This window comes from Sphaerodactylus townsendi, linkage group LG01, assembly GCF_021028975.2.
Source record: "Sphaerodactylus townsendi isolate TG3544 linkage group LG01, MPM_Stown_v2.3, whole genome shotgun sequence".
In the NCBI taxonomy this organism is placed as follows: Eukaryota; Metazoa; Chordata; class Lepidosauria; order Squamata; family Sphaerodactylidae; genus Sphaerodactylus; species Sphaerodactylus townsendi.
The window spans coordinates 28,407,351-28,434,394 of NC_059425.1; the positions used below are offsets into that span (position 1 = coordinate 28,407,351).

A 27,044-nucleotide genomic window follows, 5' to 3' on the forward strand; every position below is an offset into this window, starting at 1 on the left:
TTGAACATGAAAAAGTGTTCCAGTGGCAGGGAAGGACATGGTAGCCATGGAGAGATGAGGCAAAGAAACTGTGCAGAATGCTTCTGTGTGGATGTTCCTCTGCTGCTGTAAATGGAAGCCTGTGGCATTTGCAGCAGCCATGAGAGTTACACTGGAAATCATCTCCATGTGGAAACAGCCCAGGTCCCTCACCAAAATTCATGCACAACTCAACAAGGCCAGCCAAGCAAACGTCCCACAACTTCAGACAATCAGTACCCATTATCCCTACAGAAATTTTGTATTATCGTAAGTGACAGGCTTAGTCTCGCTTAAATCCTTGTTCTTTCTCACCCATCCCACACCCCAGGAGGAAAGAAGTCAGCCTGTTACACACCTGCCAGTGTCACTGCAAGAACAATGAGGTGCAAAGTCGCACCAATTCCTAGGAATCATTGCCTACTCTACCCTGCAGACCTGCTGGAAGTTCTGGGGCACCCGCCACAGGTTTTTTACCTCCGTGTCCGAGAGCTCCTTCCAGAGGGGCTGGCTGATGTTAATGGTGTCCAGAAGGCGAGAGAACTTGAACCGGTTTTCAGCAGAATCGATAGCCTCAGGAGAGGTGCCCAGGATCCTGCACTGCTGCCGGTGCAGCGCCATGGCAATGTTATTGGGAAGTTGCCCTCCCATGGACAGGATCACTCCCTCAGGGTTTTCTAGCTCATAGATATCCATCACCACCTGACATGAGCAAGATCGGCAGAAGGCGAGAAGAGAAGAAGAGACAGAAATAAGCGGGCATTTCATGTGGATGCAACCAGAGACAGGTCAACAGAACCCCAAGTCTGTCCCCAAAAGCCAACCTTGGGGTTGCAGGAACCAGAAATCCAAATTCTTGCATTTGCTGCAGACAAAGGGACCTTTGCGAATACTAACCAATCTAACAGAAATTTAATCTGACATCATGCTACACTTTCCAAGACAGAACACAACTCTGTTCTCATTGTGCAGGTGACTTCTGGGATGTTATCATTTTTATTTATTTTACGTTATTTATAACACACACACACCCTTTCCATTTCAATGGATACAGAAAGCGGCTTGGAACATTCTCCCTTACTCCATTTTATCTTCCTAACCACCCTGTCGGTTAAGAACAAGCTAGGAGCATGTGAATGGCCCAAGATCACTCAGCAAGCTCCCATAGGCCTGGGATGTTCCATTCAAGCATGGGTCTCCCAGATCCTAGTCCAGGACTCTAACCACTATGCCACATTGGTGCAGTTCCCATTAGCATAGCCAGTGACAACACATACTAAAAGGAATATGTCAAGGAGTCCTTCCACCCCCTCAAAGATGGCCTTTCATAAAGGAAAATCTAAAACAGTATATGTATCAGTGGACTCTGGATTTTAGGCAGGTGTTTTACATATGCAAAGAAAAAGAAGGAAATCCCACCCTGTCTGAATCAGCTAGGCTGACAGACAGAGATGCTGGTAAGTTTGTTGCTGAGAGAGGAGGGCCTGATTGCCTAGGGATGATTGCTGGTCCTACCCTCTGCTGTTGCTGTGGCTGTTGAGATATGGGGCTGTCAATCTTTGAATTGCAAGGCTGAGTCAGCGGGGCTGGGAGAAAGAGCTGAGGACAAAGCTGCTGGCCAATTTGTTGCAGAGAGAGGAGGGCTTGGTTGCCTAGGGTTGATTGCTGGCCCAGCCCTTTGATGGAGGGTGGAGTATTGTGCGTGCACAATACCTGGAGTACTGTGTACAGTTCTGGAGGTCTCAATTCAAAAACGATGTGTGTGGAATGGAGCAAGTGCAGAAAAGACCAACAAGGATGATCCAGGACCTGGCGACCAAACTCTATGAGGAAAGGCTGAGGGACTTGGGAATGGTCAGTCTGGTGAAGAGGAGATTGCGGGGGGACATGATTGCTCTCTTTCAATATTTAAAGGGCCATCACTTATAGGAGTGCAGTTCCTGTTGGCAGCAAAAGGAAGGAACTGCAATAATGGCTTTAAATTACAGCCAGAAAGGTTTCGACTGGATATTAGGGAAAAAAATTACAGTAAGATTTGTGTAAAAATAGAACCAGCTGCCTAGGGAGGTGATAGGCTCACCCTCAGTGGATGCCTTTAAGCAGCAGCTAGACAAAAACTTGTCTGGGATAAGTTTAGGTCAGAATCTAGGGATAAGCGGCTCCAGATAAATTCAGGGTCCACACCTCCCATCAAGCTCTTTCTGTCAGCATGGCCAATTGGCCATGCTTGTAGGGGCTGATGGGAATTGTAGTTCCTGAACATCTGGAGAGCCGCAGGTTCCCTACCCCTGCTCTAGGTCATAGGTGTCAAACTCGTGGCCCTCCAGATGTTATGGACTACAGTTCCCATTAACCCCTGCCAGAATCATGCTGGCAGGGGGTGATGGGAACTGTAGTCCATAACATCTGGAGGGCCGCGAGTTTGACACCTGTGCTCTAGGTTGATCCTGACTTAAGCAGGTGGTTGTACAAGATGGCCTGTATGGCCCCTTAGAATTCTGTGATTTTATTCTGAAGGGGAGGGAGGGAGGGAGGGAGGAAGGGAGGTGTACAACTACCTTGGGGCGGGGGGCGGGCTTTCAAAATAACCTAAAAACAGAGAATAGCAATTATCCTCCAATCCCAAAGGAGCTAGAAGAGATGTTCTGACACACCACTCCCAAGGGCTGCCCGCCAGTCCCTCCCTTAGAACACCAATGCTCCAGACCCACCTCAAATGACATCTCATCAAAGTAAAGACGGTCACACATGTCGTAGTCCGTGCTCACTGTCTCAGGGTTGTAGTTCACCATGATGGTTTTGTAGCCCATCTGTGGTGGGAATAAGGGAGAGAGAAGGAAAAATATCCAGGCACCTGGAATGTTTTTAGGAACCCATGCTTCCCACCCTCTGAGCTGGTCATTGTCACATGATGAAGTGCATGTCCCTCCCTTCCAAGACATTGCCAATAAAGCTGGGGGGGTGGGACCCATCAACTCTAACCCACCACTCTGAGAGACCACTGCTTGTCTTGAATGTTCAAGGTATGAGAGTGCCCAGACGTCTGGAACTGATTAATCCATCCAGATGCAGCAGAAGAACATTAATCACTAGCTGAGACAGTGGAACAAGCAGTCAACACTGTGAGAAGTAGAGAAAGATGGGAGAGGACCCAGTTCTAGATGTTTGGCTGGCTCAGTGTGGGTCACAGGAGGTCTACTGGGAACAGGCTTAAGTTCTCACCTTGCGTAGCTCCTGGATACACCCAACAGCACACCAGTCAAACTCCACACTACTGCCAATGCGGTAGACGCCGGAACCAATGACCATGACATGTGGCTCACGAAAGGTCAGGTCGTGTTCAGTTCCATTGTAGCTGAGGTAGAGGTAGTTGGTCTGGGCTGGCCACTCAGCCGCCACCGTGTCAATCTGCTTCACCACCGGCAGGATCTTCAGGTCATGCCGCATTTTCCTCACAGCTAATTCTGTACTGCAAGAGAGGGACGGAAGGAGGGCAATAGATAAGAACTGGGTGGGTGAGCAGAGTTTTCCTTACCCAGAATGCAGAATGCTGTTAGATTGGTGTAGTGATTAAAACATTGGACTAGGATCTGGGAGACTTGAATTCAAATCCTTGCTCTGCTGTGGCAGATCACTGGCAGACCTCTGGATGATCTTGGGCCAGTCACTCTCAGCCTAGCTTAGAAGAAGGAGGCGGCTCTCCAGGTTAGAGTGCACCTGCTCTTAACCACTACACCACTACCGCTCCTATGGAGGAAGGGAGGGGGCAAGTCTGACGGCCCTGTTTTGGGGGCAGGTTTCTAGATCCATATAGACTAATGGGCTGGTTTCAGCTCTATCCTTTTGCAAATACCTGAGGACAGCTTGAGCCACCTGCTTGTCTGAGAACCCCAGTTGCTTGGCCAGCTTCAGTACTGCAGCTGGCATGGCGCCCGGCTCAGCCTGCCGGTATGACTCCAGGCACAGAGCGTGGTCCGTGATGTTTTTCATCTTGTGCAGGAACCAGCGGTCGATCTTGGTGAGCTCATAAAGGCGCTCGATGGAGTAGCCAGCCCGCAGGGCAGCTGCCAGCACGAAGATCCGCTTGTCGGTAGGAGTCTCCAGTTCCTGCGATGAAGGGGAAAGGTGGCAGGGCACAGCTCTGAGTGCTGGTTCCCAAGCTGATGGAGACCCAGTATGAATGTACCCACCCCCTCTTCCAGTAGAAAGCCTACCATGTCAGAGACTGGTTTCACAGTGTGGTCAAACCCTACGCAGTTCTCGTCTACCATGCGCAGCGCCTTCTGGAAAGCCTCCTCAAAGCTCCTCCCGATGGCCATAACTTCACCTGTTAGAACAGAACAGCGGATGGGCAACGGGCAAAGTTTCTAGAACTTTGGAAGAAAAAAGGGGTGGGGATTTTTTTTCCGGAAAATGCTGCCATTTTCACACACCCATCAATACCAAAATAATTATGCCTTCTTCTGTTAACGACTGAAGCTCTGATTTGCAGGAAATTCTTCCTGCTGCCAAGTCAATCCTGTAATACCTTTTATGGGGACCAAACTATCTCAAAACAATGAGCACAGACCTCCAAAGGGTTCTTTATCAGACTCTTTCAAACTGCACTTTCAAACTGCTTTCAGTGCTCTTTGAAGCTGTGCGGAATAGCAAAATCCACTTGCAAACAGTTGTGAAAGTGGTTTGAAAACGCATTATTTTGCGTGTGCGGAAGGGGCCTGAATGTCTGGTACAAAACAGGAGGGAAAGAGAAGTGGAGAAATAAATGTTTCCAGGAATGATGCAGGAGCTTCTCTGGCCACAGATCTGTCAGAACCATATAAACAGACCTGCCTTCACCCCATAAACACAGATGCCAAACTGATCAATTGAAAGATGACGACCTGGGAGATGCACAAAACACATGGGTGACCCCAGCAGCTAACACCAGCACCAAATGAACATCTCAGGCTTAAGCGAAAAGCATTCTGGGAAGAGGAAGTCTCCTCTCAGCTACAAGACTGCATACCCACAAAATCTTCCCCCGCCACTCACCCACACTCTTCATTGAGCTGCCGATCTTGGCGCTGACACGCAGAAACTTGCTGAGGTCCCAACGCGGGATCTTGACAACACAGTAATCCAGGCTGGGCTCAAAACAGGCTGTGGTGGAGTTTGTGACAGAGTTCCTGGAACAGGAAAGCAATGGAGAAGGGTCAGCCGAGGGTAGGAGGAAATGAGGGCACCGAGGCTGTGACATGCCCCATTCTGTGAGCCAATGAGGGGCGACTAGACTAGAGCCAGAAAGGGCTGAACAACACCAGTCCTCTGCTTCTTCAACCCATCCCAATGTTTGTAAATTCTCATGTGAGGAAGCCTGGCTGGGAAAGAGCTGTCTACAAAGTTTACCTTCTCTTTTCGCAGAACTCTTTTAAAGATAATGCTCTGCTATTTTATTTCTTCAAACAACTTTCACTGTTTGTTTTTCCTATAAACAGGACTTCTCAAGTGTTTCAGCAGCGCCAAACTCTGTGGGCAATTCTTCCTCAGAAACCATAAGTGCTCAAGGGGGGGAGGGTATCAAGTGCACAAGGGGGGGAGCGTATCAAGTGACTCCCCATAGATCTCTTGAACAGCATTCTTGCTGCTGGCTGGGTGAAAAGCAGGGCAGGGCTAGCAGCCCCTAAGAGACCCAAACAGGGCGTGTGCTTTTGGGAAACTAAGTGAGCATCAGAACGCAAAAGGAGTGAAAGTTGTATATCCAAAACAGAGCAGAGGCTGTCCAAACAGAGGACATCTGTGAGATAAAGGGGATCAAGCTAAATGGTGCAAAATCAAAGATGCACCAAAAGCTGCCAAGCAGGGCAATCCTTCACTCAAGCGTGTGATTCAAAAAATAAAAATAAGCCTCCATGTCCTTCAAGAAAAAAATACAACAGGGCAACAGATTTAAGCTGTAGAAGAGTCAAGCAGAAGGAACAGTTCTGGATAATGATTTATCCCCTGTTCATCAAAAGAGGTCAAAGTAGCATGCCCTTAAGGCGTTCCTCCCCTCTCCCAATAACCTGGAGAGCCACTATGGTGCAGTGGTTAAAGTGTTGGACTAAGGCAGGGGTGTCCAACTCTGGAGCTTCAGATGTTCATGGACTACAATTCCCACCAGCCATGCCAACAGGGGCTAATGGGAATTGTAGTCCATGAACATCTGAAGCACCAGAGTTGGACACCTCTGGACTAAGATCTAGGAGACCCAGGTCCAAATTTCCATTTATTTAGGACTGCATTTGATCGAAGCAGTTCTAGATTGTGATTTTAACATTTCAGTTTCATGTATTTTATATATCCTATGTATTTTATGTATTCTATGTATTTTATTTATATTATAAGCCCCCTTGAACTCTGTAAGAAAGAGAGAATAAATGGTGTAAATAAAGAACTTTACCAGGGAAGTTTGCTGGGTGACGCTGGGCCAATCACATCCTCTCAGCCTAACCTACCTCACAAGGTTGTTGAGGGGATAAAATGGAGGGGTGTGCATGATGCAAGCTGCTTTGGGTTCCCATTGGGGAGAAAGGTGGAGTGTAAATGAATTAATAAATAAATAACATATAAAGTAGGTCAGGCAGGAGAACAGGAAGGTCTTTTCAGGGAAACCCAGACGTCCCCTGTCCTAATCAAACCACCACACAAATTCTCTTCATTTACATAAAAATACCATTCCGTCAAAAAAGAAGCCGTGAACAAGCGTACACCCTACCCTACCACCCATTCCCAGGCAGAGCAACACAGTTTCATCCTCACACAAGCACCCAGAGTCATATAGACGTTACCTGAGAACAGGCAAAGGGATGCCCAAAGCCAGCTTGGCAGCAACATAGGCCAATGGGTAGCCGGTGGCTTTGCTCGCCAAGGCAGAACTCCGTGAGAGCCGGGCGTTCACCTCTATGATGTAGTACTGTGCAGTGAGGGGTGGGGAGAGAAAGAAAGCAATGAAGCAGCAAGGCCTTCACCGCCTCTAGTTATGGTGAACAGAGCAAGGAAGTTGACCTGTTCCTGCCTTGAGCTCACCACCTATATGCACCTTTCCATCTCCAAGAAATCAGTTCTCAGAAATCATACAAAACAGTACAGAATCAGGCCTCTGGGGTCTCCTCCAACTAACAGGGGCTCTCAGGGAGAGAAGAAGAAGAAGAGTCTGGATTTATATCCCCCCTTTCTCTCCTATAAGGAGACTCAAAGGGACTTACAATCTCCTTTCCCTTCCCCCACCCACAACAAACACCCTGTGAGGTGGGTGAGACTGAGAGAGCTCCAAAGAACTGTGACTACCCCAAGGTGTGTTGGACTGCACAAGCTAATCTGGTTCACCAGATAAGCCTCCACAGCTCAAGTGGCAGAGCGGGGAATCAACCCCAGTTCTCCAGGTTAGAGTGCACCTGCTCTTAGCCACTACACCACGCTGGCTCGCTTGACAATACATAGAAAGATCTTTCAACCAGCCCAACTGCCGGATATTTTTAAAATTATAGCTGCTACCAGGGATCAAACCTGGGTGTGTCTGCATGCAAAGTCAGCACCCTCGCATTAAAGTCACGGCTCCTCCCAATGTCTGTAGTTCTACCCCTGCAGAGGAGCCTCACCTGCTCAGACTCAGGGTTCAGCGCATACTGGATGTTGCACTCGCCAATAATCCCCAAGTGCCGAACCACCTTGATGGCTGTGGTGCGCAGCAGGTTGTACTCCCGGTCATTCAGTGTCTGGCTGGGGGCCACCACGATAGATTCCCCAGTGTGGATGCCCAGAGGGTCCAAGTTCTCCATATTGCACACCTAAAAGGGATGGGAAGGGTAGAAGGAAGGAAGGAAGTTCCTCACTCTGCAACTCTCAACACCAGCCCAGGCCACCGCCACCACCCAGTTCAGATCTGGCCACCAAGGACAAAAATTAGGAGATTGCCTCCAATTGACCTGAGATATCCCAATTTTAAATATAATTTGGTTTGTGCTGCTTATTTTTTTACAACTTACAATCTGTTTAGAATAGATGTACACAGGCTAAGAAATGGACGGTTGCTACAAGCTATTAATGGATACACTCCAGCCCCAGGACAGACTAATACCCTGCAGCCAGAGATTTGGCTGTTGAATTATGCAAACCATTATATAAAATTTAGCTCTGCCTCCTTGCCTTTGGAGTCAGAGATAAGAATCCTGCCCTCCCTCCCACACAAAGCCCTTGTCAAGTCATAGCTGATTTAGGCAAGAGACTAACAGGGGTGGTTTGCCATTGTCTTCCTTTGCATAGCAAGACTGGTATTCCTTGGTGGACTGCCATCCAAATACTAACCAGGGTTGACTCTGCTTAGCTTCCAAGATGTGATGAGATTGGGCTAGCCTGGACCAATCCAGGCCCGGACCCACAAAGCCCTTACCGTGATGCAGTTGTCATAGGCGTCTCGAACCACCTCATACTCAATCTCCTTCCAGCCTTTGAGCGATTTGTCCACCAGCACCTGCGAGGTGTGGGCGAAGGCCTGGCTCACAAGAGACGTCAGTTCCTCTTTCCCGTTGGCGAAGCCAGAGCCCAACCCGCCCAGCGCGTAGGCTGAACGCATGAGCACCGGGTAGCCAAGCCGTTCAGCTGCTACCTGAGCCTGTGGGTAGGGAGAGAAGGAGAGGCTGTTCCAGTGCTGAGGCAATTGGCGACGGAGAGGAAGGAGGAAGGAACAGTCTCCATGGACGAGGCATGGCAGTGGAGGGGGAGGGCTGCCAGATCCAGGCGGAGAAACTCTTGGGGGTTTGGGGATGGAGCCTGGGGAGGACAGGGACATCAGTGGGGTACTATGCCACAGCACCCATTTTCTCCAGGGGAAATGTCTATAAATAATTTAAACACTTATATACCGGAACCACAACTCTTAATCATCAACAAAAACGTACATATTACAAACAACAACAACAACACAAGAATGAACAATACATGCACAGAGGATCCCAAATAAAATAATATAAAGTCTCTGTAATGGAGTAAGAGATCCACAAATGGTGTAGAAGGATACCACTGTCTGATGCTTTTAAAAAACTCAACTTCCTTGATAGGTTTCATGTAGACATTCATCAAAGCAAGATGATCCCTATACCTGTTCAATGGAGCAGGCAGCCTCACTGGGTGCCACGTGTTCTCCAATCTCCTCCATCTTCTCCACGAAGACTTTGCGGTCCTCTGTCATCTCAATGGAGGCCACAGGGGTGCCCAGGACACGCACCCTGTACCTTTCCAGCACGCCAGCTTTGGTCAGCTCCACACCACAGTTCAGCGCTGTCTGTCCTCCAAAGGTCAGCAGGATACCATCTGGGCGCTCATTCTTGATCACCTGGGGCAGAGGGGAGCACCAATGAAATTCCTCGACATATAACTCGCATCACACTCCATTATTGCACCTCACAAGGGTAGACAAAAGACACGCTTCAATACTCCAATTTTGTGCCTTGGAACATTAATTGGCCACTCCTGAACACCACTGATGAAAATGGTCCAATTTTTCATCTGAGAGCTGGTAATCAACAATCAAAGGGAAGGTGGAGGTGAACATATGAAGGTGCCTTATATCAAGTCAACCCACAGGTCTTTCAAGGTTCGTATTGTCTACTCCAGGGGTCTGCAACCTGCGGCTCTCCAGACGTTCATGGACTACAATTCCCTTCAGCCCCTGCCAGCATGGCTATCATCAAAAACCACCCTTCCCTGGGATCCTACCTCCCTGAACATGGCCCCATATGGGACAGGTTTGACAGGCCTGGCACAGCCCACAGGATGGAACAAGATATAAAGGCTTTACTCACCTGGGTGACATAGTCAAGGGTGATGGGCAAGAAGTAGACTTTGTCAGCCAGGCCTTTGGAGGTCTGCACTGTGGCGATGTTGGGGTTGATCAGCACAGTCTGGATGCTTTCTTCCTTCAGGGCTTTGATGGCCTGGTAAGTAGAGAGACAAGATTTTAATACTCCCTCATTTTATCCTCACAGCAACCCCGTGAGGGAGGCTAGGAGCAAGTGAAGAAGAGAAGAAGAAGCGTTTGGATTTATATCCCCCCTTTCTCTCCTGCAGGAGACTCAAAGGGGCTTACAATCTCCTTGCCCTCCCCACCCCACAACAAACACCCTGTGAGGTAGGTGGGGCTGAGAGAGCTCCGAGAAGCTGTGACTAGCCCAAGGTCACCCAGCTGGCGTGTGTGGGAGTGTACAGGCTAGTCTGAATTCCCTAGATAAGCCTCCACAGCTCAGACGGTTCCTCCAGATTAGATACACGAGCTCTTAACCTCCTACGCCACTGCTGTTCCTGTGCCTCCATAAAGGTCTGTGCCTCCATAAAGGTCCCCCATACAGTTTCATGTCTCAGTAGGAATTGGAACCCAGGTCTCTCGAGTCCTGATTTGACACTCTAACCCAGGGGTGTCCAACTCTGGCACTTCAGATGTTCATGGACTACAATTCCCATCACCCCCGGCTGGCAAGGCCAATTGGCCATGCCAGCAGGGGCTGATGGGAATTGTAGTCCATGAACATCTGAAGTGCCAGAGTTGGACACCCCTGCTCTAACCATTGCACCACAATATAAACATGTAGAGAATAGACCAAAGGGTCATAAAACAAACACTTCCCCAAAACACAAGGTACTGCAGTAATTCCAGGCTGATAAACCTCAACCATCAAATGCTTTCCCACAGAAGAACCTCTGTTATCACCTTGAGAACATGACAACACAGCGGATTCCACAAATGACCCAGATAGGAGTTTGAAGAGGATGCTCCCAAGTTCTCCTTGAAGATCTCCTGTACTGACTTGCTCTGCTTCTGCTTTCCCAGATCTCCCCTCATAAAACTCGTTGTCACACCAAGCAATATCCGCCCTCCAAACTTTCCCCATCCTCAAATTTACACTTACCTGAGAGCCAGAGTAGTCAAACTCACCCGCCTGCCCTATTGAAAGGCCCCCAGACCCGAGGATTAGAACTTTATGGGGCCGGGACACATCACAGGCAAGCGGGGTTTCTGCAGATTGCAGGCACTCCTGCAGCCGCTCACGCACTAGAGAGAGAAGAAAGTCAGTCCCATTACCTGGGGAATTCTCTCTCTCTTCCTCATACAACGTCCCCAGAACCCATCCAAGGAGGCCATGTACAACCCCAGATAGGAAAGAAGGGACAGAGTGTAAGAACAAAACCAGGCTTTCCATAGATCCCCAAAGAAATCAGCCCTAAAGCTCCCACCTGTCTTGAGATTCTGCCCTCCAGCAAATGAGTCCTGCACAGTCTCCAAGAAAACATCGAACAGACACTCAAGGTCTGTTGGACCTGCTTTGTGCTCTGGGTGAAACTGTACGCTGGGAGGAGAGAAAGCAAGAAACACAGAGGTCAGACGTCACAGCTGTGGTCCAAAGCACCTTGTCACTTTTACAAGACACATGACACTCTGTAGCCCCCTTGCTCCATCCAGTTCCCCCGAGCCCTTCCCTGAGCTAGCCACCTCCCGCAGAGATCACGGCTGTCCCACTCAGGGTTTTCCCCCAGGGGCTACTCCCACCTGAAAAAGGGCTTTGAATCGTGCACGAGGCCCTCGTTGGAGCGGTCATTGGCATTTGTGAAGAGAGGTGTCCAGCCAGCTGGCAAGCTAGCTGAGTCCACTGCAAAGCCGTGGTTCTGGGAAGTGATAAAACAGCGCTGAGAGCCTTCATGGAGACACGGCTGGTTGTGTCCACGGTTCCCATACCTGAGGAACAAATTACAAGGACAAATCAGAGTCTGCTGCAAAGAGAAACCACCAGTAGTTTTGTGGAGAAAAGGCAAGGAAGGCCAGCATCTTTCAAGAAGGCTCAACTGGGGATTCCATACACACACACCCCTTCCCACAAACACTTACTTCATCTTGTAGGTCTTGGCCCCAATGGCCAAAGCCAGAAGTTGATGACCCAAGCAGATGCCAAAGACAGGCTTAGGGGTCGGCAGTTCCAAAACACTGCGCAGATTGGCCACTGTTGCTTGGCAAAACACTGGGTCCCCAGGGCCATTGCTCACAAAAAGCCCATCAAATTCTGGGAGGGTAAAAAGGAAATTGGATCTAGATTAGGCTGTGGAAGTCTTGAACAGAAGCCCAGAGCTAGCAACATTCCTGGATGCAAGCTACTAAACTAGAGCATAATCCAGTGGGGGGGATTCAAATAATTTAACAACTGGTTGTTTACAAGCACCATTTTAACAACCAGTTCTGCCGAAGTGGTGCGAACCTGCTGAATCCCACCACTGGAATAATCCCAATGTGTCCAGAGGGGTGGTGGTTTTCACTATCCAGGACACTGGTGCTTAGTTTGTACTGGACAAGGTCATACCCCCTTTAGAAAGTCTGTCAGCAGCTTAGGGATGCTTGCGGATTCATCTTTATTTCTGGAGGCCCAAGAAATAGCTGTAGTTGCAAGCACCATTCACCAAACACAGTTGCACCAGCAGGTGCTCTCTCTCTTAAGAGAAGGACAGCCTTGCCAAAGAGATTTGTGTTCTTGGAATGTCAACATCGCATTACAGTAACATAACAGAAGACAGGCTACATTTGGAAACTTCAGCTGGCATAAAATTTGGCAGCAAGATGATGGAAAGGGACTTGCCACACTGATGCTGACAGATTTGTATTAGTTGCCCCCCCCCCCCCCCCCCGGCTCAATCTGAATTGCTGATACAACTTTTAAATTCTTAGGCAATTTGGGACCAGTATCTCTCAAAAACTATCTTCCTTCTCATTTATTTGTTAAAATACCTTGCCTCTTCTTGCTATTCTTACTGACTTAAGGCTGAACCAGTACAACAATAAAGAGAGCGTTTTGGATTTATATCCCCCATTTCTCTCCTGTAAGGAGACTCAAAGGGGCTTACAATCTTCTTTCCCTTCCCCCCTCACAACAAACACCCTGTGAGGTGGGTGGGGCTGAGAGCCTTCCAAAAAACTGTGACTAGCCCAAGGTCACCCAGCTGGCATGTGTTGGAGCACACAAGCTAATCTGGTTCACCAGATAAGCCTCCATGGCTCAAGTGGCAGAACGGGAAATCAAACCCAGCTCTCCAGTTTAGAGTGAACCTGCTCTTAACCACTACACCATGCTGGCTAAGAATACCAAAATCAACAGTGAACAGCTCTCCTTCTCAAATCTGTCACTCACTCAATCCCAAAAGCCCTTTTAAACAAAATGACTTCGCAAAGCAATCCAAGCTGTGAAGAAGCACTCCCAACTTCCTTGGGGAGGACACTCCAGAGCAATACTGCCACCAAGCTCAGGCAGGGGAGATATATGATGAATTTAAGAGGGGACCCCTAGCAGGAAGTGATCTGTAGATCTAAGGCGGCACACAAATTCAAACCGGAAGAGATGGTGCTTCAGACGCATGGGTCTCAGGGAGAATAAGACTGGTACCAATTCAGCAAAGTGGCTTTCAGGTCCACTCCAGCTACAAGGCAAAACTAAGTGCTTTTCTTCATCAAAAGTGACAAAGAGATCAACTAACATCAAAAGGGAGACATTTCCCTAAGTTCTGCCTGTTCAGATATCATCAATAGCAGCAACATCTTAGCTTTAAGCATACGCTGAAAATCAACTGTGTACCCTCAAAATGGAAAAGGATATTGGAGTTGTAGTGAACAGCCTAATGAAAATGTCAACGCACTGTGTGAAAGCAGTGAAAAAGGAAAATTCCACAGATGGGGATTATTAAAAGAGATATTGAAAATAATGTTGCCAACACTGTACCGCCCTTGCACAGAGCTATGGCACATCCTCCTCTAGAGTACCAGGTACATCTGGTCATCATATCTTTAAAAGGATATTGGGGAACTGGAGAAAGTGCAGCAGAAGGCAACTAAAGGGGTCGGAGCACTTTTCCTATGAGGAAAAAGGGCTGAAGTGTCTTGGCTTTTCAGGTCACAAAAAAGTAATGAAGGGGGGAGAATGGGATGTGATATCAATACATTTATACACAGGATGAACAAAGTGGATAGAGCTTTGTTTCCTTCCCCTATAACATTAGGTGTACCCAAAGAAATGGATGGGTAACAAATTCAGGGTGGATAAAAGGATTGCTTTACTTGACGAGTAATTAAATTGTGAGATTCACTGCCAACGGACATGGTGACAGCCACAAGAACAGATGGCTTTAAAGGGGGATTGGTGACATGGAAGCAGAGGTGGGATCCAGCAGGTTCTCACCAGTTCCCGAGAGTGGGTTACTAATTATTCGCGTGTGCTGAGAGGGGGTTACTAATTGGGTCTGCTTTCCCATTAGAAATTCCATTAGGTCCAAAAATCATAAAGTCCTGTTGTTTCCTATGTGGCTGGTTAGCAAAGGTAGAAAACGGGATAATTCTCCCTGTTGGGCTGTTTTAAAAACATGTTTTAGAAATATGGTAAAGTTCCTTGTTTGAGGAAAGTATCCTTCTTTTGATTTCTAGAAACAAAATTAAGTATTTGAAGGTATTAAGTATTTGACAGGCAGTCAATTAGAGAAGTAGTTGTTTCTGTTGGCAGTAGACGATAGGACTTGCTATAATGAGTTTAAATTATGGACAGAAATATACCAGCTGGAAATTAGGAACTTTTTTTTTTACAGTAAGAGTTTTTTACAGTAACAGAAATTATTAATGCCCCACCCCTGGAATGTCCGGCCACGCCCCCGTCGTGCCCCACCCAGCCCCATTGGCGCTACGCCACTGTTTGAATCCCACCACCATGGGAGCCTGTTACTAAAATTTTTGGATCCCACCACTGCATGAAAGGCAAGTCCACCTATAAAACCTGGCCTGAAGATAGACTGAAAGGGGCCACAAGCAGATGAGTCATTCACAAAGTAGTTCCCGCACCCCTTCTCTCAATCCCTTAGCTGAATAACAGCAAATTTAACAAGAGCCTGTCATTTTTGTCAAGGGAAGATTCTCCTAACATGGGTCAAATTTCAGCCTTTTTCAGAGACTTGGGTAAACTGCCTCCTTGTGCTAAGCAGTTAAGAGTCCAGTAATAGAGATCAACAAGATCTAACTATCTCCTAATATTAGCCAACAGGACCCTGGCTCCATGCACTAACACTGATACACTTTAGGCAGCAAGTTAAAAACTGGTGGGAGAGTTCTTTGATTTGCTATTGTTTTTTCTTGTTAACAATTAGATATAATCTCTATATTGTTGGACTGTGGCTTCATTTTTTTTTGTAGTAACAATATTATTTTAACTTTAAAGTAAGCATCAAACATGGAAAAGTAGGATAGAATGATTTCAAATAAATAAATCTGCCAGGGCAAGCCATCACAGGGAACTTCAATGCCAGTATACACCCTTAGTGACCCCATGGCTAAGTCATCCCATCAACCCCTACAAGCTGCTCCCCTGTGCAACTCACCTGTACTGTCCAGTGGGTGATTCCAGGGCACCACAGTCACAGCTGCACCACGTTGACACAAACACCGGATCTGATTGTACTTCAAACCACAGTCTATAGCTGTGATCCGCACAGAACCACCAGAATTGAATACTTGGGGTGCCTATTATATTATGGGGAGGGGAGAGAAGGAGAGCTCAAGCATCCAATAAACACCAGGGAAAACATCCTCCCCCTCCAAAACGGGGTTCCCTGACTTTGTTGAGACTGCATTCTAGGTGATCTAAGAAAGAGTAGAGGATGGCACTCCCAAAATAACAGCCCCAAGAGGTGATGCTCCGGGAGAGGGAGGGTGCTAAAAGGGACTGTCATTTTTGATCCCTGTGCACGTACACATCTTAGCACACGGTAGCAATGAAAAATGTGGTCTGGATCAAACTGATACCAAAAGATCCTCTCATGGCGGTTACCCTTGCTCTTGCAGAACAAGGCCAGTGCTATAAAACCAAGGGCAGGAATCTCTCTCAACATAATCCAAACAGCAGACAATGTTTTCCCAGTGCTCAGCTGAAGTTTGGCTAAGATTACTATCTGGCTAGATCAGAGGTCTGCAACCTGCGGTTCTCCAGATGTTCATGAACTACAATTCCCATCAGCCCCTGTCAGGATGGCCAATTGGCCATGCTGGCAGGGGCTGATGGTATAGTTCATGGGCTATCTAGAGCCGCAGGTTACTAGACTTCGCTAATTAAAGCAACTTCACCAGAGGCAGACCCTCAGCATCTCACACATTACTATTTACGGGCCACGCAGCCCACATTGTTCTGGCTCCCAGACTCCCCCCATGCCACAGACACACCTTCAGGGAAACCTCCTTCACCAAATGACTCTTGTTTGGATCCTCAAAGGGGAGGTTTGGGTTATGGGTACCATCTAGAATCAGTTTACCAAGCAAGGTCCCCTTTTCCCGAATCCTCTTGGTCAGCGCTCGCGTGTCCACGCCTGTGGGTGTAATAAACAAAGAATATCAAAAAGACACAGGTGGTTTCTTTCTACCACCACCACCCCAAAAAAACTTCTTACATTCACTGGGAGAAATAACCAGATGAATACTGACTTGAAGCAACTCCAGTATTCACATACATTGTGGTAAGCCCCCCAAAGCAAAGGAGAAAACATACAGCCATTTAACCCTGTGATAACTCTACCCCGAAGGCCGCCTATAATCAGTACACCATCTTCACATTCCGCCATGTGGCAAAAGAGATTCACCATAGTTCTGCAACCCAGGAATTCTTCTTGGTCAAATACCACACAGCACCTGACAGAACATTTCCAATAGCAAGTTGCCCTCAAGGAAATATGTGCATATTGTGGACAAAACGTCTTGGTCTCTTTTTACTGCCTTTATAGTTACTTTTTAAGGGGCAGTCTGGTTTTCACATGTGCTCCCAGTAACCCTGTGAGGCACAGTTACCAACATTCCCATTTTACAGACTGGAGAAGTGAGGCAGAGGGACAGTCATTTGCCAGAGGAGTTTCTGTAAGTCACTGGTTGGCTATTCAGATCTTCTGTGTCCATTCTCACTATCCAAGCTCGTGGGAATGCAAGCCCTAACAACTGCAGGTTTGAGGCCCAGAGGGCAGTAGCTGAGGGAAAGAGAGCCCATCCACGCACAAATTACTGCATCCCAATAATGTTCCCTGCTAGATTTTCACATAGGCCAACTGCCCTTTTCTCTGCTAGTTCTCAATACAGCTCCTGCCAGGGTAACGTTCCCTTCAGGCCTAGTCCTTCTACTGGACACCTCTTACCTTCCAGGCCAGGAATGCCATTCTCCTGCAGCCACTGGTCAAGTGAGCGTGTGGCACTCCAGTGGCTGGGGCTGCGAGAACACTCGCCCACAATCAAGGCTGCCACGTGGATTCGGCTGGACTCAAACCACTGTAGGAGAGAAGGAATGGCAGTTGAACACACTCTAGTATCCCAGCAGCACTGGAAACACATGCTTCTTTAAATGGGGGAGCCAAAGTGGCTAGCTCATTGGCAGCTGCCAGGGGGACTGACCCAACAAGAAGAGGACCTCCCTTTAGAATATACTGATAAGAGGTTAGAGACACTAGAAGAAGAAGAGTTTGGATTTATGTCTCCTGTAGGAGACTCAAACGGGCTTACAATCTCCTTGCCCTTCCTCCCTCACAACAAACACCCTGTGAGGTGGGTGGGGCTAAGAGAGCTCTGAGAAGCTGTGACTAGCCCAAGGTCACCCAGCTGGCACGTGTGGGAGTGTACAGGCTAATCTGAATTCCCCAGATAAGCCTCCACAGCTCAGGTGGCAGAGCGGAGAATCAAACCCGGTTCCTCCAGATTAGATACACAAGCTCTTAACCTCCTACGCCACTGCTGCTCCTAGCAGATCTGGGTCCCTCTGTCCTCCATATCAAAGGACAATATTTTCAATTTGGGATACTGAATTACAGAGGTAGCCGGAACTGCTTTTAACCAGCATAGGCTGGCATGCCAGCACTGGCCATTGCTGAAAAGAGCAGATCTGATCAGTTGCACATCCCTTGGAAGCATTCAGATTAGACTACAGTAATATACTATAATAAACTGTGTGTTCCTGCATGGCAGGGGGTTGGACTTGATGGCCCTTGTGGTCTCTTCCAACTCTATGGTTCTATGAAATTAATAATAATTAAGTGCCGTCATGTCACAACCAACACATGGCAACCCCTCATGTGATTTTCAAGGCAAGAGATGAGCAGAGGTGGGCGGCCATTTCCTTCCTTTGCAAAACAATCCTGGTCTTCCTTGTTGGTCTCCCTTCCAAGTATTGATTCTGCTTAGGTTCAGAGCATGGATGAGTCATGGCTTGTCTGGGGTAGTCAGGATACTGTAGCACACTATACAACTGGTTGATTGCCAGGAAACAGCAGAGAAGGTCCTGATGGGAATCCTCAGGTACAGCATGGGCTACCAATTTCACTTGCATAAAAAAATTGCTGGCTGGGTCTAACCTTTAAGGCCTCTAATGGTTTAAGACAAGGGTATCTCAGGCCTATCTCTGCACATATGTGAACAACCCCGGCTCCATGATTGGAGATCAGCTGTTGATACCATTGTGTTTGCCCGTGCTGACAAAGATAAGGCTGGAGGACATGCACAACAGAGCTTTTTCAGCTTTTGAACTCAGACTGGAATTCTCTGCCCCAAGAAGCCCCTCAGTATTCTGGTAAGACCTTTTTATCTCAGAAAACATCCAGATGCAAGGAAGTCTGATCTCCATTATTTGCTATTGCATATCTATCTATCTATCTATCTATCTATCTATCTATCTATCTATCTATCTATCTATCTATCTATCTATCTATCTATCTATCTATCTATCTATCTATCTATCTATCTATCTATCTATCTATCTATCTATCTATCTATCTATCTATCTATCTATCTATCTATCTATCTATCTATCTATCTATCTATCTATCTATCTATCTATCTATAGTATATAAAAGTGATTCAGGAAGGAACGCAGCAATATACAACAAACACAATGTGACATATAAGGACTGTAACAACCCCCACTGTTGTATATAGAAAGGGAAAGCATACATTGTGATGTAACTTTCAAAAAATTCTGTAATATATGTTCTTAGAAACAACTATAAAAGTCAACCTCACAGGGTTGTTGTATTGTGAAAATGAGAATACATAATGGTAAATATGGTATCTATATGTATATATAACAATATAATAAATTATACTCATCATCATCATATAAGAAATAACGTTTATCAAACATGGAATGTCAAAGTGCTACATCCAACAAAGGAAGAAAAAACAAATTAATAAATGTAATTACTCATGAGAAGTGCTGTAAATAGTGATTTCCACCAATCAATGGTGGAATGAACAATCCGTTCATTTCATTTCAACATATGCTTTGCCTTTCTATATACGACAATAGGGTTGATTATAGTCCATATATGTCACAGTATATAAAAGTGGCCACCAAGCCAGAGCAAATCAGGCTCACTGCTACTGCTGCAAGAACAAGACTCGATCATCCAACTGGGAAATTTAAAGTCTGGCAGGTGGGGAAACAGGGAGAAGAGCAGCAGCACAGAGAGCGGCCAAGGACGATGACAGCTGTGGCAGAGCCAGGGAGGTTCCAGAAGTGTGAATAACTCCAGGACAAGGAAGAGTTGCAGAGGCCAGTCAGAGGAGGGTCCAGGAGGCAGCCCTTATGCAAAAGTGTAAAGGGCCCCTGGTCTGAGGCCACAGCAAGGAGTGACAATGTATTTTAGCGTTACCTACTATTTAAGACACAATGAGCTTGCCTTTCTTTAAAACAGGCTCAAGGTATTTAGAGTTATACAGCAGAAAAGTAGGATATACATACTCTAAATAGGATCAATCTACAATACATGATCCATCATTTATGCCATCTGTTCAGATACAAGGCCAGATTACAAATCAGCAAAAGATGCTCTAGAAGCCAGGGGTAATTATGGGCTGGCACCAGTGGTGGGATTCAAATAATTTAACAACTGGTTGTTTACAAGCACCATTTAAACAACCGGTTCTGCCGAAGTGGTGCGAACCTGCTGAATCCCACCACTGGCTGGCACTCCCAGAAGATGCATGCTACTCATGCTGCCCATCAGAAATGCTCCCCCACTTCTGGTGGGGAGGTCCAGTAGGGAGGACTGCAAAGAGGATGATCAGGGAAGTCTCAAAGCACATCTGACCACATCCTCTTGTTTAGCAGAATCTGCAGACAGACTGGGTGTATCCACACAACACAGCAGTAACAGAGCTTGAATGCCAGGTTAGCTCGGGGCTATCTGCCAGATCATAGCCAGCGCTAGGAAGCTGCAGCACCCTTTAACCGGTGCTGGAACAGTCTCACATATTCAGTCTTCCTGGTGCGTACAAACTGGATGCCCATACCATGAAATCTGAAATATTTATTTACCTCTACAGTGCTGGCACCTAAAAACCAGAGACAAACTTTTCTTGCTGCCCCTTACTCACCTGGCTAAGTCCATACTGGTCCAACTCATCAGGAGGAATGCCATAGTTCCCGATGAGAGGGTACGTCAACACCAAGATCTGGGATTTGTATGAAGGATCTGTCAGTGCTTCGGGATACCCTACCATGCCCGTCTGGAAAACTGCAAGCCCAGGAGAAAGAACACAAATCAGATCAGCAACACGAGGTTGTCCCAGGGGACTGGGTCCACACTGGCTCGACAGGTCTGCTCACAACATACATGTACATACATACCCCACCCAAGGCTATGACATCCTGATAGTGGTGTAGCGCCCATGGGGCAGGGGGTGTGGCCGGGGCATGGAGGGGAGGGGCGAGGCGGGCATTGCTGCTGTGGCGGGGCACAGAGCGCAAGCGCGCCCCAGGTGCAGTTCCCCCTCGCTCCAGCCCTGCATCTTGCCCCCAAACAGCCAAGCCCTGCTAGTGCTCTCCTCAGGCACCCTCAGAGCCACAGTAAGGGGGTGGTCACTGACTCTGGAGAGCAGTGCTGTAGTGATAGGTTCAGTATCTGTACATCTTTTTGTTGTGACCTTGTGACCAAGGGTCACCAATTGCAATACTATAGAACAGGGGTCTTCAACCTGTGGCTCTCCAGATATTCATGGACTACAATTCCCATCAGCCCCTGCCAGCATGGCCAATTGGCCACAAATTGTAGTCCATGAACATCTGGAGAGCCACAGGTTGCAGACCCCTGCTATAGAATAACCCCCTGCATGTTGCCTCTGCAGTGCCAGTGAGGAAGTACCCCAGAGGAGGCTGGGGAATAGTGCTGGAAGGTGACCATATCCTGGCTTCCAATATGTTGGATAAAGAGGCTGCAGGATTACTTCCTCCTACTTATTCAGCCTTGCTAAAGGGAGTTCCAGACACACATTAACCCCAAGTCTGCATGACTGGCAGATGTGACTTATACTGGGAGGCTGCACCTAAACAGATGGGAAGTATGAAAGAGGAAGCAGTCATGTGCGGGTTTGATGCAGATTTGGAGCAGCTGGGAACCATAAGGGATGTAAGAAACAGTCTTTATGTACATTGCGACTCATTTTCTTTTCTGTAGTCAAAGTATATTTGCACAGCTGAAGTACCTTGCCTCACTGAGATTCTTTCACCACCCAAATCCATTAAAAGAACCCTTCCCTCAGGCAAAAAATGGCCTCTGGCAAAATACAGCCCACAGCAGGACACAGAGTCAAGGCCACAAAGCTTCAAAAATACACACCAAGAACATGCAATTGTGACCTGCCCCTGTGCTCCCAGCCATTCTCTCCCCTTCCCAACATCTATCCATTGGTAGTCTAAGGACACATTGACCCTGATGCTACATCCCCAGCCATCTCAGATGACACCTTGTTAGAAATGCATCAGACGCTGATTGTCAGATTCCCTGTTCAGACAATAAATCACTTGACTGGTTCAAGGCTTTTATTGAAGATATGTTAGGAACATAGAAAGAGAGTTCTGGCAAAAACTGCGCCAAAATCTTGATAATATGAGTGAGAGATCCCAACCCCCACATGAGAAGCAGACAGTTCTCACTGTCCGGCCTGGAGTCTCTTCTCAGCCGCAGAACTCCAAGGCCACAGCTAGGAGTGATAAAACTGCACCTGCAAAAGCAAAAGCAATTCTCCCCCCAATGGCACAATCATGACACTGTCAAAGTATCAGGTGCCACTACCAAAATGCACCAAAGAAACCAGGAAAAGTGTGGCTGGCAGTTATCCAATTCCCACAAATTCTACAGCCAGGAAGCCCTTCCCCCATCCCCCACCCAGAGTTATTTTTGCACATGGAACAAAATTACATTGGCTTTTTCGACAGGCATAATGTGCAACCCTCCCAGATGTGAGATTTTATGCTTTGTGATAAGCCACTGGTTTCCAAAGATCAGCTGCACTACACAAAGACAATCGGACCATAATACCATAAGAAGAGATCTGCTGGATCTTCCATTTAATTCCCACTCAGCCCCTTCCACATTAGAGACCTCAAGCCCGCCTCACGTAGGGATGAGGTGTTTGTTTAACATAACAGTCCACCATTCTCAGGATTGTAAACTACCGGTAATTGCTCAAAATCTTGTCGGACCAGCTTAGAAAACCAGAACTTGCATTCCAAAACTCCTCTTTATGTCCACAGGCTTCTCCAGCATTCCAATGATGCTTCCTTCCCTCACATTAAGCCCGGTTCCCTCCACAAATAATCCCACAGAAGAATTAGCCTAAAGCAGCAAGAATTTGTGGTTTCTGTGCTAGCAGAAGGGCTCCCCACAAAAAGCTCAAATCAGTCCAGTCTTGGTCTCCATCCATCCCATGTAAAATGCACCTGAACTGCTGCTTCACGAGGTCTCCTCAGCAGACTTCCCTGACCTCAAAACTGAGCTGACCCTCAAACCAGCCCCCAAATATTATAACAGCAACTGTACAGAACCAGAACAATGGCCCTTAGAAACATACAGCTCAGAAGAGACCTCAAGGGTCATCTAGTCTAACCCCCTGTCCCCCTCCACTTCCCCAGTAGCCTCTGCTCTATGGCCAGAGGATGGCAAAACTCTCCAGGATCCCTGGCCAATCTGGCCAGGAGGAAAATTCCTTCCTGATCAGTGATGATCAGACAGCAGCCTGGGCATGTAAGAAAGCGCCATGAAAGCTGAGCACTCCTATTCCCCCCCGCCCCGCCCCCCCACACGCACAATCTACCCAAGTTAACAGAATCAGCCTTGCTGTCGGCCATCTTGCCTCTGCTCAAAAACCTCCAAGCCGTCTAGTAGTCCAGCATCTTGTTTTATACCCAACCTTCTGAAAACGTGGAAGCAGAGTATGGAGAATAAAGCCTCTCCAGGATTTTACCCCAGTATTTGTATACTGCTTCTGAACATGGAAGCCCCACTTAGCCATTGTGTCTAACGACTGCAGATGGAGTGATCCATGAAAGTGTTTGATCCCCTTTTAAAGGCAACTAGACTAGAGATTATCACTCTCCACTCCCAATCACAGTGAATTCCACTCTATGAATGAAGGTACTCTACAAATGAAGTTTGTCTCCATACTCCACTCGTCTATGTATTTGTGATCTTAACAAACCAGATACACTCACTTCTTCACTGTCCTTTACATGAAGAAGTCCTTGAACAATTGCCTGATGATCAGAAAGAACTTTAGGACAAGGACTGCTCTTATTGGCAGATAAGAATGAAGCAATCACATCCACGAGGGCTCATTTCCTATCTATAATAATGGTTGACAGATCTCACTACACCAGCGGTGGCGAACCTATGGCACGGGTGCCAGAGGTGGCACTCAGAGCCCTTTCTGTGGGCACGGGTGCACAGAGTTCATCATGTGGAGGGGTGGAAAATCACCCCCCACACACACACAGACACACCCCCCTAGGCTGGCCTGGGCATGATCCTTTACCTGGGAGTAAGCTCGGTTGCTAGCAATGGGGCTTGCTTCTGAGTAAACCCTCCTAGGGTCGTGATTCACCCATTCGAAGCGTTGCATGATTGCTACACCAAGCTTACTCCTGAGTAACGCGTGCCTCGGAGCCAACTGTTTTTTCTAAACTAAAACCTCAGTATTCAGGTTAAATTGCCATGTTGGCGCTTTGCAATAAATAAGTGGGTTTTGGGTTGCAATTTGGGCACTCGATCTCGAAAAGGTTCGCCATCACTGCACTACACCTATCATAACATCAAGTCGAACACATAAGTTATTCCCTTGCCATAAACAAACTTTTAATCTATTATTTCCTTTTATGCATTTTGCTAATTATTTATAAAATGCCACTGAAGGTTAAAAAAGCTCCCTGAAGGCAGCCACCTAACTCCACTGAGGGCTCACTGGTCCAGGTGGGCTCACTCGTCCAGGTACTGTATTCCCTCAGTGCTGTTCTGACGCCAGCTGAGGCAGCCCTCTACCTGGGCACAGCCAAGTCACACTTATGTCATATCCAGTCCTTGTAAGAGTTCAACACCCCTGCTGTAGACTAAAACAGCTTTTAATGCAGCCTGAGAAAGGTACTGGTTTTGTTCAAAGAACTATTCTGGCATGACCTGTGCCCTGTTGCATGCAAAGTGCAGACATACACTTTGCATTTCACTAACGCATGGCAGACCAGACTGAAGGTCCTAGCAAGCAGCACCCAGCCTCGCCCCCTGGCCTGCAAGTTACCCAGTCTGAATGGCAAAAAGACTCCTCTCAGGAAGAAAAGGAGCAGACGACCATGACGTGAGAACAAGAGCCCCACAGAGCTATCTCTACCTACATCTTTAAACAAGACACTGGTGAAGCAAAGAATTTTCCAGTGTGAATTTAATCAAGACACCGAGACTGACATGTTGTGCCGCAACTCTGAGTAAAGGACACACACACTTTGTTTCACTGCCCTGATGATGCAGCCCTTTTATCTGTGCATCATGCTCATTGTGCCAGCCATCAGACTAAGCATGTGATCAAGGTGTCTCCCCTGCCAGGTAAGTATAGATCTTTAGATGACCTGGCCAGAAGTTTGGGTTTTTAGTAAGTCCCCATGGGCACCTTTTAGTAAGACTGCATAGGCACTTTATAAATCTGGGAATTTTTAATTTTTAATCCTATTCCAATCAATGTATTTTATTTCGCTATTACGGTGAGATGGGATTTTAAGTACTAGTCATTGACTGCAAACACATAATAATTATAACATTCAGTTCACGTGAATACCCTCTTTGTATATACTACAGACTTCGTATTACCTTTGATCTGTGTTTCTAGTGTTCTTTTTTTCGTACACATATAGTCTATGGTAATGGTACTGTGAATTTGATGTACTTTTGTTCTGAAGTACTGGTCATTGATTGTAAATAAATGATTTGATTTATTGATTGACTGATCGATTGATTGATTGAGCAAGCATGTGGCTGATCTGCATGGGGGACAGCATATTTTGAACGAGACAAGAGCCTACGCAAGTTAACAGTCACCTTCTGGATCAGACCAATGGTTTATATAGCCCAGTTTCCTGTTTCCAGCAGTGGCTAGTCCGATGCCACAAGGGAGCCCACAAGCAGGGTCCTAAAACAGCTTCACCGGCTGACTGCTCCTCGACAACTGAGAACGGTGTGCTGCCTGACCCAGCTATTGTAATAACCCATGACAGACCTACCCTCCGTCTGATCCCTCACCTTTTCAAAATCCATTAAAGCCAGCCCTCACCTTTTCAAAATCCATTAAAGCCAGCCCTCACTTTTTCAAAATCCATTAAAGCAGCCGCCCCCATTCACCATTGAGTTCCACATGTCAGCTACGCATGATAAGAGAAAGCTTTCTGCCTCCTGCCAGCATCATGCTTAAATCAAGCCTTATCACAGTGCCAGTTATACAGCTTGTCACTCTGCCCAAGAGCTGGAGAGGAAGTCAGAAGGATGCTTAAAGAGACCGTTTCCCTGTGACAGATGCCTCAAGAGATGCTGCGGCAGACTCTGCCATCCTCTTCCCCCAGGCAGACTTGTGGCAGATGTCACTCTGCTCCACACATTGGAGCTCATAAGACTCGCTAAATGTCACCCCTCCCAAAAAAGCACTAGAGAAGGCGGCGCACTCTGCACCTGCTCAGAGACACTCTTTACCAACTGTACTTGACATCTTCCTGGGTGACTGGTCTTTGAAGCAACCGACCAAGTCGAGAACGAGTCTGGAGTTGGACACTCCCCTCAGCCCACAGAGCATGGGGGCTTCGGCATTCGCCAATAATCTCCCTCTTCGCATCCTTAAGGGACGAGAGGGGTGCAATCTCGGCCCCACATGGGGGGTTCGCGCTATCTCCCCCCGCCCATCTCCCCCCCCCTCCGCCGTTGGGGACTCACCCACTTCTCCGGCTGCGGCGACCCCCGCGGCCCCGAAGAAGCGACCGCGCAGCACCGTCCCGTCTTCCAGCACCAGGCTGCCCATGGCCCCGCTACTGCACGTGGGGAGGCAGAGGGAAGAGGGGGCGTGGACCGGGCCGTCCCGGGGAGACGCGGCGAGCGGCGTGGACCGGGCGCGGAAAGAGGCGGAGACAGCAGCGTGGCCGGCCCGAAGCTGCAAGCGGGGGGGGAGCTGAGCCCGGCCGGGAAAAGCTGGGAGGAAATGACCCGCCGAGGGGCGGGGCGGCTTGCAGGGAGGCTGATCTAGGCGGATCTCGTGTTCCGCGTGCGGGGGGGCGGCTGGGGTGTGTGTGTGTGGATTCCTCCCTCACGCGTTTGCTACCTGCCTCTTCTTTTTTTTCCCACCAAGCCCCCTCCGCCTACTATGGGAGGATTCAAGCGATGATCTATTTTGCTCGGAGGCAGCATAAGCGATGCGCTCGGGATACTCCGGCATGCGCAAATGCCAGGTAACGGTGCGTTATTTGTGAGCACAGTTCCAACCCCAGCAGAGCTTTGGCGGGCCAGGAGTTAAAATACAGAGTTCTCCCTGGCACGCTTGCTAGAGCCCGTTCACTCGCACCGGACCTCCAGAGTAGCAAAGCCAGGTGGTAAATTAGCTTGCGCTGGACCGAACCCCTGAAGGCTGCGGAAAAGGATGACTCCTTTTCAGTTTCCCACGTGGTGATGGCGGG

At 47.8% G+C, this 27,044-nt stretch overlaps 1 protein-coding gene across 1 annotated transcript in view; it reads right to left on the minus strand.

Annotated features, from left to right (window-relative positions):
• CAD (carbamoyl-phosphate synthetase 2, aspartate transcarbamylase, and dihydroorotase) overlaps window positions 1-26,556 on the minus strand; it is a 44,473-nt gene extending 17,917 nt beyond the window's left edge. Inside the window, exons 1-20 of the mRNA XM_048515797.1 lie at window positions 26,311-26,556; window positions 20,447-20,586; window positions 17,221-17,350; window positions 16,265-16,407; window positions 15,427-15,568; window positions 11,915-12,086; window positions 11,579-11,764; window positions 11,266-11,378; window positions 10,941-11,083; window positions 9,840-9,971; window positions 9,137-9,370; window positions 8,429-8,650; window positions 7,638-7,826; window positions 6,828-6,952; window positions 5,053-5,186; window positions 4,233-4,345; window positions 3,872-4,125; window positions 3,241-3,487; window positions 2,730-2,828; window positions 496-720 (exon numbers count right to left, since the gene is read on the minus strand). Coding sequence (XP_048371754.1) covers window positions 496-720; window positions 2,730-2,828; window positions 3,241-3,487; window positions 3,872-4,125; window positions 4,233-4,345; window positions 5,053-5,186; window positions 6,828-6,952; window positions 7,638-7,826; window positions 8,429-8,650; window positions 9,137-9,370; window positions 9,840-9,971; window positions 10,941-11,083; window positions 11,266-11,378; window positions 11,579-11,764; window positions 11,915-12,086; window positions 15,427-15,568; window positions 16,265-16,407; window positions 17,221-17,350; window positions 20,447-20,586; window positions 26,311-26,395 — 3,228 coding nt within the window. The 5' untranslated portion in view covers window positions 26,396-26,556. The remainder of the gene's footprint in view (window positions 1-495; window positions 721-2,729; window positions 2,829-3,240; window positions 3,488-3,871; window positions 4,126-4,232; window positions 4,346-5,052; window positions 5,187-6,827; window positions 6,953-7,637; window positions 7,827-8,428; window positions 8,651-9,136; window positions 9,371-9,839; window positions 9,972-10,940; window positions 11,084-11,265; window positions 11,379-11,578; window positions 11,765-11,914; window positions 12,087-15,426; window positions 15,569-16,264; window positions 16,408-17,220; window positions 17,351-20,446; window positions 20,587-26,310) is intronic.
• Between the last annotated feature and the right edge of the window lie 488 nt (window positions 26,557-27,044).